Source organism: Labrus bergylta, chromosome 8 (genome assembly GCF_963930695.1).
Source record: "Labrus bergylta chromosome 8, fLabBer1.1, whole genome shotgun sequence".
NCBI lineage: Eukaryota > Metazoa > Chordata > Actinopteri > Labriformes > Labridae > Labrus > Labrus bergylta.
Window position 1 is genome coordinate 13,789,940 of NC_089202.1, and position 15,648 is coordinate 13,805,587.

At 39.7% G+C, this 15,648-nt stretch overlaps 2 protein-coding genes across 5 annotated transcripts; both read right to left on the reverse strand.

Moving 5' to 3' along the window:
- Positions 1 to 266: 266 nt before the first annotated feature.
- u2af2a (U2 small nuclear RNA auxiliary factor 2a) lies at positions 267 to 8,304 on the reverse strand. 4 transcript variants are annotated; one of them, XM_020646723.3, is made up of 12 exons: positions 7,690 to 8,304; positions 6,722 to 6,863; positions 5,200 to 5,235; positions 4,825 to 4,928; positions 4,522 to 4,673; positions 4,260 to 4,376; positions 4,015 to 4,153; positions 3,794 to 3,873; positions 3,369 to 3,491; positions 3,171 to 3,257; positions 2,495 to 2,743; positions 267 to 2,396 (listed from the first exon to the last, which is right to left on the reverse strand). In XM_020646723.3, exons 1-12 carry the CDS (start codon positions 7,736 to 7,738, stop codon positions 2,262 to 2,264), a joined length of 1,413 nt encoding a protein of 470 aa, XP_020502379.1. In that variant the 5' UTR covers positions 7,739 to 8,304; the 3' UTR covers positions 267 to 2,261. The 4 variants fall into 4 exon arrangements, with proteins under 4 accessions (XP_020502379.1, XP_020502378.1, XP_020502381.1 ...); XM_020646722.3 differs by having other exon boundaries at positions 3,997 to 4,153; XM_020646725.3 differs by lacking the exon at positions 5,200 to 5,235.
- A 3,418-nt stretch (positions 8,305 to 11,722) lies between these two features.
- On the reverse strand, positions 11,723 to 15,619 carry ccdc106a (coiled-coil domain containing 106a). Its single transcript, XM_020646719.3, has 8 exons — positions 15,471 to 15,619; positions 14,886 to 15,020; positions 14,702 to 14,800; positions 14,084 to 14,305; positions 13,894 to 13,950; positions 13,483 to 13,764; positions 13,199 to 13,366; positions 11,723 to 13,085 (listed from the first exon to the last, which is right to left on the reverse strand). Exons 2-8 carry the CDS (start codon positions 14,953 to 14,955, stop codon positions 12,769 to 12,771), a joined length of 1,215 nt encoding a protein of 404 aa, XP_020502375.1. The 5' UTR covers positions 14,956 to 15,020; positions 15,471 to 15,619; the 3' UTR covers positions 11,723 to 12,768.
- Between the last annotated feature and the right edge of the window lie 29 nt (positions 15,620 to 15,648).

The window sequence follows — 15,648 nt, forward strand, 5'->3', positions numbered from 1 at the left end:
ATAGTATCAAAAGATTGAATTCCATTTCAATCTGTTTACAGTGACTGTGAAATGTCTCCATCGTTCGGACATTACAATTAACTACAGCTGTGGATAAATCCTGCCATCAGCTGAATGAAAGTGACTGAACATGGCTCCAGTCTACTCTGTTTCCATAATTAACTTGAGAATGACATCACCCAGTGGATTAAAAAAAAAGAAAGAAAAACATGCTGCAGCGAGGTGGGAGTGCAAAAGGAAGGAAGCAAGCAAAACATAAAAAAGGCTTCATGTAAATTTGGTTTTTAATCAACATTTGAAAACATATTGGACAAATGAAAGACTGTGTTTGCCTTTATAAACTAGATGTTGTTTTTTTTTAGGTTTTAAATCATTTAAGAAATCACGGTTTTTTTTCGAGAGAAAAAAAAAAAGAAAAATGACAGTGACACTGAGAAAGCAGGTTTTCAGAAAGTAGGGAGTAACATCTCATAAGTGTTATCAATGACACAATTTGTCTTCAGCGCCATCCTAAGCAAGCAGTTTCAAATGAAAGCAGCCGTACAGTGTGAACATGTGGTCCTCAGAAGAATCAGGGGCAGACGATAAGGGGAAACGAGAGAAAAGCAGGTTTTGTTTCAGTAGTTTAACATCCCAACTAACTAACCCCATAAGCTACAAGAAATCAATCCTGAACAATGAACACTTGATGAAATGAAATGCTTTTACTTGTTTAAATCAGTGATATTCTTTGCCTGCAGTTCTGCTTTGATTTATTCACTTCAAAACGACCTGTTGTGTATAAGGTTTAGTTGTAAATCTGTAGCGTTGACAAGACATCACATCCTTTATGGAGATATTTTTAACCAATCAGGGCAGGAGCTCACAAAAGTTTTGGTTTCACTCTGCAGTACACCACCATGAGCCGTGGGTCTTAGTCATGTGTTTATTTGGTCTTGTCAAAGAGGTGAGATGTTGCACAGAAACACAACCGTGTCCAACACATCTTACATCCCAAATCTGCTGGGAAACAAGGAAAGAATCCAAACTGAAGCTTTCAGTGTATGATAGTGACATTTATAAACATACAGGTATCGTTAATGATGGAAGGGGCAAGCCGAATTTTTTTCTGTCAGCGATGTGACATGTAATAGCATTAAGGCTTTTTGGTAAGGAAGAGATCAATCTTCAATTAAATACCAATCTGTTTGTCTCTCTCCGTGTTCTTCTGCCCTTGAATGAAACCAGGACTAACCGCCGAGACAAAAACCATCTCACCTGTTAAAACGCTGTGCAGAAAAGATGGACACAAAAAAACAGAAAACAAACAAAAAAAAAAGAAGAGAAATCTAACAGGCATTAATGAAAATGTTCCTTCTTGCAGTTTATGTTATTCTGCGGCTGAATACAAGGTGATACTACAGCTCAAATCAGTGAAGCTACAAACAGTATGGGGAACATTGACAGTTAACATTCAGATAAGAGTCCAATAAACAACAGATTCTCAAACATCTCCAACAATCATCCTGAGAGGGGGAGGGGGGGGGGGGCGCAGAATGATGGAAATGCAGGAATGGAAAAAAAGAAAATCAAGTCCAAAAATGAAAAAGAAATCTGAAATGAGGCGTCTCCTCTTGCTTTTCTAATGATGACGGCAAAACTGAAGTGGATGTTACAGCTAATGTGTATCTACATTGGATGGTCAAACAAAAAGGCCCTCATCTTTCTATCCCCCCCCCTCCCCCACACACATACACCTCCCCTGTCACTAATGAACACCTCTGTTTTCTCCATCTCTCTCCTCAATCACAACAGTCCAGATAGTTCCCTACAGCAACTCCTCCCTAATGTACTTAAAACAGGCTACCTCCATTTAAATACAAACCTTAAAGTGTGGCACCCCCCCCCCCCCCCCCCCATTCCCTCCCATAACATGACATCCATGTCTCACAAAGTATAAAAAATGTTGACCCCACCCTGGACCTATTATTACACACATTTCTCAAAAATGATCTCCCTCATCCGACGAGCTACACCCTCACCACCAAAACCTAGCCCCCTCTGTTATGGCCCTGGACATATATTCCTTTTATGCTTTTTCCAATCCCATTTTCTAGCGGCTGGACACTTTCTGAAGGTATTTAAAAGGTTAATTTGATGTTGCCAAATGATGAATACATCCAGATCTACCACATTAATGAGGGGGCTGATTTTAAAATGGCTGGTACAAGTTCCCTCCCCTTAAATTCTCCCCCCCAATTCCTCTTCTCTTCATGCCTCTTCTACCAGAAGTCCCGGCGGTGATAAGCGTCTGGATCGCAGTATTTGGTCACCACCACTCTGTTAGCAAACTTCCTTCCTGTCAGCCCCTGCATGGCCTTCTGGGAGTCAAAGACTGACATGAACTCCACAAAGATCTACAGGTGAAGGAAAAAAAGAAAGTTAACAGTGATGATTAATGTCACTTTTCATGAGGTCTTATTCAAGACACTGAACTAAGTTTGACGACTCCTACCTTGCCAGTTCCGGGCACCTCCAGGCCGTCCACAGGTCGGGGTATCTCGATGCTCTTCACTTGGCCGTACTTGCTGCACTCATCCCTGACGTCCTCAACAATCTCCTCGTATTCGTCGTCATCCAGCAGCTCCTCTGGGGCTACCATGTTCATCAGACACAGCACCTCTGTGGGCAGGCCACCCATCTGAGTCACCGAGCTGTTCAGACCCGGCACCTGCAGCGTCACCGGGGTCTGGTTTATACTTGTCTGGAGGGACAGATACAAAGTTTGGACATGGTTAAATGGGAGATTTAACATAATGCAAAGTCTCTACATTGTCCTTTATTGAATACCTTATTGGCCAAAACATTGGTGAAAAAGATGTCAGACTTTCATTTTTGTATAATGAAATACAACAGGCCTGTCTTTCTGCTTTTAGGTCCCACTGTACCTAATGTTATAAACCCTTTCAAGTATCATTCACATAGATTACATAACATTTTCTTTTATATTTGGGTTTAATTCATCTTACGGTTCACCGACCATTTAAAACTCACTCATGACTTATGCGTATAGTTGTTATGATCAGATTTCCTTTCCCCCCCCAGATGTCTTCCAACTGTTTTAGCAATTCATTAAGAGCTTCCAGCCTCCCACCACACAGCTGTCATCTGTACAGCCAATAGACACTCACCAGGGTGGCGTTCTTGGATCCCACACTGGCTCTCTGCACCAGTAGCTTCTTGTCTCCCAGCTGCATGCCGTTTAGCCCAGCTATGGCCTGTAACGATATCAAGGTTTTTCAAATCACGTTTTAGTCACACAATCTCTTAAAAAAAAATCGCTGATCACAAACATGACACATTAACACTTTTCATATTGCATTGGTTACCTGGTCATTAAGGTTGACATCAACATATTCACAGAATGCGTATCCTTTAGATAAGCCTGTGGCGCTGTCCTTCACCAGGTTGAAGGCCTTCAGGGGGCCAAATGATGTCAGCAGCTCCTTCACCTGAAAAGCGCACAACAAGAGGTTCTAAACATTTCCCCTGACACTCGTGAACAACAGAGCTGAATGTTTAGTAGTGCCATTGGTGACACAACTACATCCCTTCAATCTTGACACAATATCACCGTCTTTTCTTAAACTGTCATTCTGTTAATGTTTTGCTTGTAGTGGAAACTAAATGCAGTATAAATGTTTATAATAATATCAATGTGTGTATCTTTAGACAAGGAATTAGCAGTAAGTCGTGTGGTACATTCACTTTGATTCAGTTTGGAGGCAGAGCTTTTTGATGAAGAAACACTGACCTGGTCATCATTCAGGTAGTTGGGCAAGCCGCCAATGAAGAGCTTGTGAGCCGAGTCAGGCACAACTGTGGACACCACACCTACAGGGGGCACAAAGAGGACAAAAACCAACATAAACTGAGAAGTATCGCGAGCTAGCTGTTGTAGAGAATGAATTATTGATGCCTTATGAATTATGCCACAAGTACATAAGAGTTAAAAACCATTAATTGTCTGTGTACCAGGCACATAGACACTGGGGTTCTCGCTCATGCCCGGCAGTGGCTGGTAATCGTGAGGACGACGGATCTTGAGACTCTGGCCTTGAAATATGATGCCATCAAAGGCCATGGCCTGAGTCGTTTCATCCACTGAACGGAACTACACACAGACGCACTCAAGGGTTATTCAATTCAAACATTCAACATGGTGACCTCGTAATACTTGAAGACAGCAGATGACATTTTCATTAAGGCGGTTATCTCACCTCAAGGAAGGCAAAATTCTTATCCTGGTTGATCTGTACTGCGAGGACAGGGTTTCCAGGGGCCTGAGTAAGACCACCCAAACGCATCTGGGCATTAAAGAAGTCCATCATGGACTCCTACACAGAAGAGAGAGAGGAGCAGATATTTTGATTAATTCCTTTGATAAATAACAATAAGCGTCTCTATGAAGTCCACACATTAAACGATGCTAAATGTTTATACTTCAAAGAAACAAAGGACAGATGCTGTCCTGTCCCTTACCTCTGTGATACCAAATGGGATGTTGCCCACATAGAGCCGACGGGCCTGCCGGGTCATCTGGCTGCCCACTACTGGCACAGGGGTGGGGGTAACAGCCAGGCCATCTGGAGTCATGGTTGGCAGGAGGGCTGTGGCAGGGATCTGGCCTGCAGCTGAAGATTATGGAAAAGGACAAGAAACAGTTAACAGTGTAATTGAGTAAAAAAATTTGACTTTATGTTGCAGATTGATATGCATATGTAGGTATGGTTGCTATAACTACTAAAGGCTGTTAAAAACGAGTCAAATAGAGAAAAATGTTACCTTGCATGGCTTTGTACTGCATGGGAGTGATGTGTTCGAAACCAGGGGGAGGGACATCCCAGTACTTCTTCACCTTCTTCTTCTTCTCACGGTGTGGAGAGCGGCTGCAGGACGTGAAGAAGACAGGTGAATCACACGTAGAACAATCAACTATCTAAAAGATGTGTCTGATTAGCTCAGCAGTAAACTACCAGATCTGCTGATCAGTTTGTCAACTGTTTAACATGATGGTAAAGGGACTAGAGGGAAGAGAAATCCTCATCCAGGCAGGTATTTACAGAGCGAATCAGTAGTACATCAAATCAGAGGGAGGGCATTAAATTGCAGTTCTTGCAATAATGCACAAACTGGCTTTGTGTTAGTTTGCTGTATTACCTTCCAGCATTGTCCTGGGGGAAGCTGGTTGGTGAGCTGAAATGACATTGGAAGGGTTTCACATTTCTCTCAAATCAACCATGACATTCACCAACAATTCTACTTAGAAACATTAACGTCTTGAATTCTATGACCCTAACCGAATACGAAAAGCTATCAGCAGCCTATTCAATGTGTGTGTTTCTAAAAAGCCTGAAATCCTTTCCAGTTCAGGTGACACTGCACTCAGAGAGCCACACAGCTGACATGCCATGCCACTCATCAACCAAAACCTGTAACTAAACATGCAATGAAACCAGAAAGGAAATCCTACAGAATAGTAGAGCAGCTGCAAAGCAGAGGGGTCAGATTTAACATCTTCTGTTCAAGTGCTTCTGATAACATGTTACAAATAGCACTGCAAAACAAGGCGCAAGAGTCCAGAGGTCAAATTCAAAACATTCAAAAAGTACAGAGCTGTCAAGCTTAAAAAAGTCAGAAACGTTGTATACAAACAGTTGTTAAAGGCATAAGTTATTTAAAGCTGTAAAGATGTGCCTTATTTGACTATTTATAACTACATTAACAGATATGCCACATCCTTAACGCTTTCGATCGTGTTTAAAACGTGTCCAAAAGTCAGCATGATTTCCTGAAATCAGAAGGAAAGAACGTGCACATGAATTTTTTCATTTATTTTTCTCAGCCACAAGCCTAAGAAGATTTGACCAAACATGCAGCACAGACGCATCAGCTTGAGACAGACAAACATCCTGCATGGCTGCATGTGCCACAGACACCAGAGGTTATGTGTAAACATAATCTAAAATGACAAAGCATTTCTTCACAACTTTATTAATATAACACTTCCTGATTTTTAATTCAAGCATGGGTCTGGAAATGTTTGTAGACTTATTAATTTGGTAGTCTTGGTGTTCTGTTGTGTATGTTGTTCTGTGTTTAATCATCTGGAATATGACACAGTCTGCAGCAGCTGATGCTTTGGGTATTCAGAGGTTTCTTTCGTAAGCTTGAGGAAAAATTACTACAATGCCATTAGCAAGTGTGAAAGAGGGCTTAGGGAAAGGGATAAAAATAACATCATCCAAAATAGACATTATGAAAGAGTGAATTCCATTTTTACTTGCATAATTTACTGAGCTGAACTACCCCTTCTAAACTCAACCTAAATTGATCATTGTGATCTACTCAGAGCCCCCTTAGAGACAGGTGGCAACATTTGTGAATTTGATCTATTGCTCAGAGTTGCATGTTTATAATAATATTACATTAGACTTGCATAGCACTTTTCTGAACACTCACGTTTAACATAGATTATATGGGCGAAATCAACCAAACATATTGAATAGGTGATGTGAGCAGGCTTGATCGATAGAGTTTAAGTTGGGTTTTTAATCCTCTTATAGATCGGTTTTGTTTCCCCGAATAAATTTGTCAAGAGTCTGAAATTCTCAAGCTCCTGCAACACAGTCGGCAACTGCTTAGTTCATCGGGCTATGTGTCGTCGTACAAAGGGACTAACCTGCGTCTGTGCCTGCGCTCCTTACTGTCCCCACGGCGGTCCCTGCTGCGTCTGTCCCTGTCTCTGCTCCTCCTTTTTCGCTCTCTGCTGCGGCTGCGGGAGGAGGACCTGCGGTGGTGACGGTTCTCCTTGTCCCTTTCAGCTGTCGGAATAGAGAATGGTTACAGAGCATTTAAAACCTCTTAATGAAATGCAATTCACCATTGAGCAATGAAAATACAGCAATTCACTGATACAAACAGTCAAGTGAAAGACCCTTACAGCTAAAAAATCACAATTACTGTGGTAAAATAGTTGCCCTGGAAATTATGAAGACAATGAGCAATGACACCGAGTATGAATCCCTCTGTTCACAAAGTAATAATAGAGATGGTTGTTAAATTAATGCACGAGTTCATTTAAGTTCAATCGAAAACAAAATAATCAAAATGTGCAATGAGGGCAGGCTTACACTACTAAACAACTAGCTTTTAAATATTGTGCCTTGAGATTAAATGTAAATAGAGAGCTTATTGTCATATAAATGTAGTGGCTGATTGGTTGCAAGACCAACTCAGTTAAAAAAAAAACTAAAAGGTAATAGTTAGCAAAGACGGTACAAATGTTTTCTGGACACAACAGCTGCAAAGTATGAATGCTAACTCCCCCAGTCAGCTGGTACAGTCAGGAGGATTACCATGATATAGACCCCCCCATGTTGCAGAACCAATACAAGTACAAGTAGCATTAAATGTTACAGTACAGCCACATCTCTTCTTGAATAGTAAACTTGACGTTACATTTATATGTGACCCTCACGGTGATCAGACCTGAGTGCTGTGGAGAAACATTACATTAGGAGTGATGGGCACTTCAGCTAACAATGTTCCAGTTCATAGACGTATCCTGGGTTGCTCCTATGATGGCGGCAATTACATTCAAACGTCTCGGCATTTTTCCTGTAATTGGCGTGTAACTGATTAATTTACCTTGTTTGTTTTCAGATAGCTGTCTTTCGAATTCGTCAAAGTCCGACATCTCTGGGAGTTGAAGGCTACGACCCTTGCGGCGACTGCGTTGTTCAGTTAGCGACAGCTAGCTTAAGCTAGCAACAAAGTGAACAACACTTAAAAAAAAAAAAAACACAAGTCCCCGCCGATGTAGCCGGAGTAAGTTTGCGTCACCTAGCAGCCTACTTAACAACAGAATTTCCAATAAATATTAAACAGCGCAGACATCAGCAGTGTGGTTTGTATTTACAACGTAACAGACAAAATCATTGAGGAAAAAAAAAAACGTGTTCGCATGCGTTAGCCTGCTAATGCTAGCTAGCCTGTAGCAAAGTCCAGAAGAAAAGGCCTGCTGCTCCAGACGCTCCTCAGCTCGCTGGAGGGCTAGCTAGCACGAAAGACGAATGAATGAGACCCTTTTCAGAACAAAAATGTAAATCCAAGGGGGTCAATGGCCCGCAGTTCGCACTTGTTTGACCCTACTTGTCTAATGTGTAGGCTTTCTAGAGCTTTAAAGCCAAGCGAAACCAATAAAGATTTCGGTATGCCCGCTTTTTTTGCTCCGTCTCCCAGGTACCCCGTGACACCGGAAGTTGATGAATAACAGGTTTCCGGGGGAAAAAAAGAAAGAAAGAAAGAAAGAAAAAGAGTGAAAGGACACTTCGGGTTCTCTGGATGATCTAGACCAGGGCTTCCCAAACTTTTCAGGTCGTGACCCCCAAAATAAGGGCGACAGAAACTAGCGACCCCCCCCCCACTGTTCTTTAAGGTGGTTAGTTAGGTATAATGTAGCGACAGCCACGCACACACTCTAATAAACCTATCCAAAAACTGGGAACACAAAATAATACAACAGCCTAAAAGAATTAAAAATGTCATTTCCATTTCACTTAATGATACTGTCTTATATGACAGTGGACTACTTTTTGTATATTTACAAAAATGGTAAAAATATATATTTATGCATTTTTAATTTTTTTATGGAAGGCATCTCGCGACCCCCCTCTTGGTGGCTGGCGACCCACCTTGGGGTCCCGACCCCCACTTTGGGAACCACTGATCTAGACAAGGCAGTCATTTGCCTAAAACTAGATAAATCTCCTGGCCTAGATGGGCCGAGTGCCAGTTTTTAAAGACCATATTGGGATTCGCTCAGATTGTTATTTTTCTTTTAAGTCTTTAGAGAAGCTACAACTAACTTACCAGTCAAACAGCACGAAACAAGGCATGATCAGACTAATACACTAAACATGTGAAGATAATAGGATTTTAGATAGTCCAATTCACTATGTAACGATGATTCAAAATTACTAACCTGTGTATGTAAGAACAGATTAAAGGGAGGACTTGATCAATTAATAGGCAAAACTCAAACAGGATTTGTAAGCAATAGGTCAATAGGTCAATACATAACAACATAAGACTAGTACAAGACCTTTTAAATTACATTCATCTAATAGAAGACAAAGGATTTATATTAGTCTTCTCCAAAGCTATCGACATTCTCGAACACCAATTTTTAGTTTACAGTCATGAGAATATAAGGATTTGAACCTTCTGTCTTTGTAATTATCTAGGCTATGTGGAGAACAGGAAGTAATTAACCAACTTGCCAATAACACCACAATCTTTCTCATACATTTAGAACACATTCATTAAGTCTTTAAGCTACTTGATACGTTCTCTAAAGCATCAGACTAAACACTCAATCATAGTCAATGTGAAATAATGTCCATACATGACTGTAACCTCACAGAGGCCAACATCACCAACAACTCCTCAGTGAAATACCTCGAAATCCATGGAACCAAAGAAACAACTGTAAGCAAAACCTTACATATACAAAACAAAACTATTAGCTGAATATGTGGCTTCAAAGGGACCTGATTGTATTTGGAAAGGACGACTGAAATGGAATCTTTATCTTTCATTATCAATAGCCATGCCCAAGAAGTTTATAAAAATCATCAAACAATTAAACTTTAATTTTATCTATAAAAAAACCCATCCCATTAAATAAAAAAACAAATAGTAAATGAAAATAAAGGCAAATTTTAATTGGTGTCCTCTCCCCAGATGTTTGTTTAAAAAAACAACAACAGGGTTGTAGAGTTAGTTATAAAATGTAACTTTCAAAATAAAAAATGTCCTGTCAAACTGTCCTTATTTCACATTCAGGTACTGTTTTTCTGGAAACTCACTTACACACTACTTTACAAACTCCTATTTGGATAACAGAAATGTGCTATGTAACAGTAAATCTCTGTAGTTACAGCATTGGATGGATAGAAATGTCTGGTCAATAACCCATCTAATGGATGGCCAGAGATGCTGGTTATCTTATGAAAACTGCTTCAGATACAATATAATCTGCTCATGCAATCAATTTGATAAAGTACTTAAAGCAATTCCCATTTTAGTAAGATTATTAGTTGGAAACATAGGCAAACAGTCACATGTTTTAAATTGATCCATGCTTCACTTTAATGGTCATGATTTTCAGGCTGAGGGACAAATAAACAAAATGCTACACAATCACTTGAATCATAAACTGCACCAATCACGTCCCAACAGAAACTGCATTATGCAATTGTTTTCAGATGCAGACATAAAAAGCTGAGAGCAAAATTTATCAAATAGCCTTAAAACAAAAGAGGTCCGTGTATAAATTCAGAATAATATTTATCCATCCAATGAACTGATAAGAAAAAGATTTAACTGCAGCTTTTGAGATGCTGAAATCCAAACATCACACCATCTGTTTTCCTGTATGTACTCCATGACATTATGGGAGATTTGAAGGACTGGTTCTCACCCAATATCTCACTAATGGACCCTCTCATTGTTTATAGTGTTGTCAGTCTCGTTTCAAAACTTGATGAGTCCAGACAGGCCAGTTTAAAACTATTTATCTGGAGATTTACGTAACATATTGCAATTCAAGGTATTTTTTGTTATTCCAAAATACTAAAACCAAATGGTTTATAAACTTAACATGGTTACACACTCACGGCAATTAGATCACATTCAGTATTTTTCCGCTGAGAAGGAGGTGTGACTACTTCAATTGAATTGCTAAATAAAGTGCTAAAATTAAAGACTTTTTTGCAGCTTAAACATTTCCTGTATTAACACATTTTTCTGAAGCTAAACGAGGTACAGTATCATTTTCTCTCAAATGTTCTGCATGCACAGGTCTCTACAGACAAGCTAAGACATACAGTACGACACCAATCTGGATCACAACTTGAAATCCACCAAATGATTGAAATCAGAATGCATTCATGATATTTGAGCTTGCTATGAACTTGAAGAATGAAAAACATTGTTTCAGTGAGATATACACAGATATGAGACCTAAATATGACATTATTGTTTGTATGAAACACTATCACCTATTATGATTGGTCAAAGTTTGCTTATAAGTTCCACTGCCTCTGAAACTGTTTTCTTCATCCAAAAATCTCAGAGTGAAAACTGTCTTAATGTTCCTGTGTCTGTTTTGTTAGAGACCTCCTCCTCAGAGCCAAGGAAGTGTGGACAACAGGAACGCGAGGAATACAAAGGAGAAATCCTTCCAGCATCTTATCCCATTTTTCTTAACAAGGAGTAAGGTCTTTTTACCTGCTCTTATTGTAAAGCGCCTCGAGAAAACACTTGTTATGAATTGGCGCTATACAAATAATGATTGAATGTTTTGATGGATGTTAAAGCCCAGAGTCTCTGTATTTCATTGTTAAATCTGTTTTAATAAGAAACTTCTATCATTTAAACACAGCAGTAGTACAATATATTTTCTACTGCTCTTAAAAGTTTTAAAGACATGCCTGTTAGCTGTTTTTGGAACTCACACAATGACACTGTATGTGTACTACTGTCCCAAAAGTATCACAAGAAACACAGTGCCAGAAGAATAAAAAGTGACATTTAGGGTATTTTAGTGAAGATCATTTCAAAAACTGTTTCGGTACACAGTGAAACAACAGACTAATGCTGCAGTACTGACAGAACAACAGGTGTTATTACTTTTATTTCACGTCACACACATACAATATCACCAACGTATATTTGTGTATGCCTTTTATTTATTCATTTAAATGAAACAGCTCTTATTGCCGAACTTATGTCACTGTCAGAAACACATTTGCACCACATAATATTGTAGTCACCAGATTGCAATTTATTTCACCACTGTCCTTCTTTTATAGAATTTCTACCCCTCCTTTAGAGCTAAGACAAATGGAGACTTAAATAAGGTAGGTTTCTAGAGTGAAACAGTGATCAACTATTTCACGTCTCAGCAAGGAAATCACAAAAATTAGCATTAAGGCAAGTGAAAACAGTAACGTACAAAAATCCAAGTAGTGCAACACAATTTGAACACACAGAAATCGTGATTGAAAACTACCATAATTGACTAGTATTGGATTGTATTAAAATAGCACACACTTAAAGTGACAGAGGATTGCTTAATTTATAAAACATGTAGACTGAGAGAACTGAAATGATCCAGACAATCAATCAATCAATCAATCAATCAATCAATCAATCAATCAATCAAATAATGGCCGCCAGCTGATCCAGATGTTAAGATCCTAAAGCTCTTTGTCTCTTAATGTCATCGCTGAAACATGAATAAGCTAAATTGGTTGCCCTCATTCAATAATCCCTAACACATAATCCTGATAGCAATGACACAGTGTGATTCGAACAGACATGCAATTTCGCTAAAATCATGTTCTTCCCTTCCCAGCTACATCGGACAGATTGTTGCTATTATTACATTTATTGTTTGGGATTTGCAGAAACACGAAAAATCATTTACAACATGATGACAATAAAATGTGGAGTGACATTATTATTTGAGTGAAGACCAACGGACATCAGACACAGTTTTTCATGGCCAGATCCAGGACACTGAGATGGCATAATATTTCTCCACGCCTGTCCAATAATCTTTGACATGACTGGAGCTGGCCTTGAGCAGAAGAAAACAAGGTGCCTCACTGCTCCTTAAAGTTTCACAGAGGCACCTTCCATTCTGCCTTCTTTCTCCCCTTAATGTCTGAACCTGTAGGATATGGGCAGAAGCAGGTTGTTCTTTTTCAAGGCCTGCACCCTGCTGAGTGTCTCCTCATCCAAAGCAGTGTAGCAGCGGCGGGCATAGTCCAGCAGCTTTTCCTTGGATGGGTCAAACTCACCCACCTCTGCCACCTTCTCTGGGGCCACTAGCAGCATCTCGGCTATGGGTGTGGTGGAAGCCACTGTGTTGCGGTCCACACCATGGATTTGGAAAGCTTTCGACATATTTTTCAAACGCTGGTATGTAAGCAGGATCTTCTTGTAGCGAAACAGCACCCCAGCAGCATCTTTAACTGATGAACAAGCATGTAAAGAGAGTTAGCCTCACCAGTCTTATGACACTGCATGGGGAAATTAGGAAACTGAGTGGCTGAGATTAAACACAAAATCGTTCTCCTTCACTTACCTCTCTGCCGCTCTCGAGGGACTCTGACGACCCGCCTCCTCTTTAACTGATGTCTGTTGCTGTTTATTGTATTTGAAATTACATCTTCCCCCGATATCATATCCTCCTCATCCAGGAAACCCTCCTGCTCCAAGTACTCATCAGATTCTCCCAAGAGTGAAAGTGAATCTAACAAAAATATAAAAAATAATCAAAACCACTAGGCAAAGCCATCGGTAACATTTCCCTTTCCCCCCTTCTACAGTCAATTACAATAGTAGAAAATTGTATGTGTTTTTAATTACCTTGACCAACGTTGCTGTGTCCACTCATTTCACTTATGGATGACCGTGTTACGCTGTTGCTGTTTCCACTGCTGCCCCCGGCTGTGGTACTCGGAGTGCTGTGGCTATGGCTTTGCATGAGGGCCTGAGTTTGTGTGGAGTTGAACAGAGCATTGATGGAGGCTAGCTGATTAGAAAGAGGATTGGAGACATGGTTTTTGGAGGACACCATGGTTGGAGGAACAGACCTTCGTTGGATAAATTGACGTGAGGGGAAATGTTGTGAGTCTGTCTTTTGTTGCTCTGTGAAGACATGATTAAAAACATTTAGCATACACAGATAAACCACAAAAAAGTTGCAAAACTATATTCTAGCATGGCTTTTTTTTTTTTTTTTTTTTTAACTTTTATGTTTTAATCTTATGTTTTTACCAGCTGGATGATCTTCCTCTCTTCTTCCCCTCCAGTTGAATCGTCTAGGATTATAACCTTTAAAAAGGCAAATACCAAGAAGCAAGAATTAGTTTTCCATCATCAGTCATTACTTGTTCTGTTTCAAATCAAAGTGTACTCCAAGTCTTCTTGGACAGGTTGCAAACGCGCACCTGTCCCTTGTCCTCACCATTGCTGTACTGGCTCTGATTTTGCTCCTGTCCCTGGCTCTTTGTGGAAAAGATGAAGCGGTCCAGCTGGCAGCGTAGGAAGTCCCTCTCCTCTTCCAAGTCTTCAATTCTTTTTTGCAGCCAAGAGTTTTTCTCCAGAGAGATCTGAAGCTGGGTCCGCAGGTTAGTGATCACCATGTATGAATTGTTGACTGGGGCCGGGGCAGACGTTTGGGGCGACTCTGCAGGGACAGAAAAGGATATTTGACATATTAATAAATGTTGCGTCAAAACATCAATTACATTAAATGCATTATCTTAAATAATTATTATTAGATAAATTATCATGCATCACCTGATTTGTTTTGTTTTAATTTGATTTCTGTATCTTAAAAATAAGTTAGATGAATCTTTCAATGCAGTATTTATGTGCGATTACACATTTGCACACATGAATAAAATGTGTTCAGTGCAAAGCAGAGTTACTTTCTTTCTGGGTGGTAAGTCTGCTAGAGTTGTAAGTCAAAAAATAATGAATGAATAACAGTAAAAATAGAAACAAAACAATCTTATTAGATAAATGATCATGTATCATCGTTGATCGAATCAAAAGTGAATTATATGCATCTGACAATTACCTTCAAAGTTTTGATCACTCTGGTTGAAGAATCCTTGCTGCTCAAAGTTGCTCTCTTCATAGGGGATGGCAATTTCATAGGTGTCCTCATTCTTGGGAGCTGAACAAAGAAAAAGTCAATTATTGCTGATGTTTGACTTGAAGTGTAAAAACCACATGTATTTGTAGTTCTTTAAAAACCTTACTCTGCAGGTGGAGTGAGCCTGCGTGGCTCTTGGCTGTTGAGGCAGCATCAGTCCTGTTTCCGTCCTCCATCTCACACACCAGACAACCAGAGGAGATTTTTTTATTTAGGGCTTGGAGAGGGCTCACTGGACTGGCTTTAAAAACAACAACAAAAAAACACTATAACACTGTTCAAACGAGTTCTTTACATCTGTTGATTATTATTACGTTTAATAGCAGCAGAGTCACCACCACTTAGGTTTCATGTTTGGGCTATCGTACTTTATGCAAGATCTGACTGCAAAAAAAAAAGTGCCAACATGATTACATAGCTATTTCTCTGGGCATGCACATAAAAAGTTTAACAGTTAAACTGCATGTGTTGCAAACATTTTAGTTTTTCAGATACATGATAATGCAGAGGCTGGATTACGTCAACGTTAGCGCTGCACTGCTTTAGCCTAGCAACACGTTAGCAAGAATTGAGCTACAAATATATAAAATTACAGTTCCATCACTTCTCAACACTTGAGTGTTTAATTCCGTCATTCTGGTATAACACGAATCTCTTGCTAACATTATATGGTGCAGAAATTGTCACATACCACTTTAGGGTTGTAATAACTTAATCGTGCACATGTAATAAGACGTTATTACTCTGTCATATCCCCATTCCCGAGTTCGTCTGCTAGCTAACAAGCTAACAATAACAATTACATCTGTTATTTTTTTTTTGTTTTTTTAAGTGTATTACGTCATTTCCGGATTTAGCGAGATAAAGAA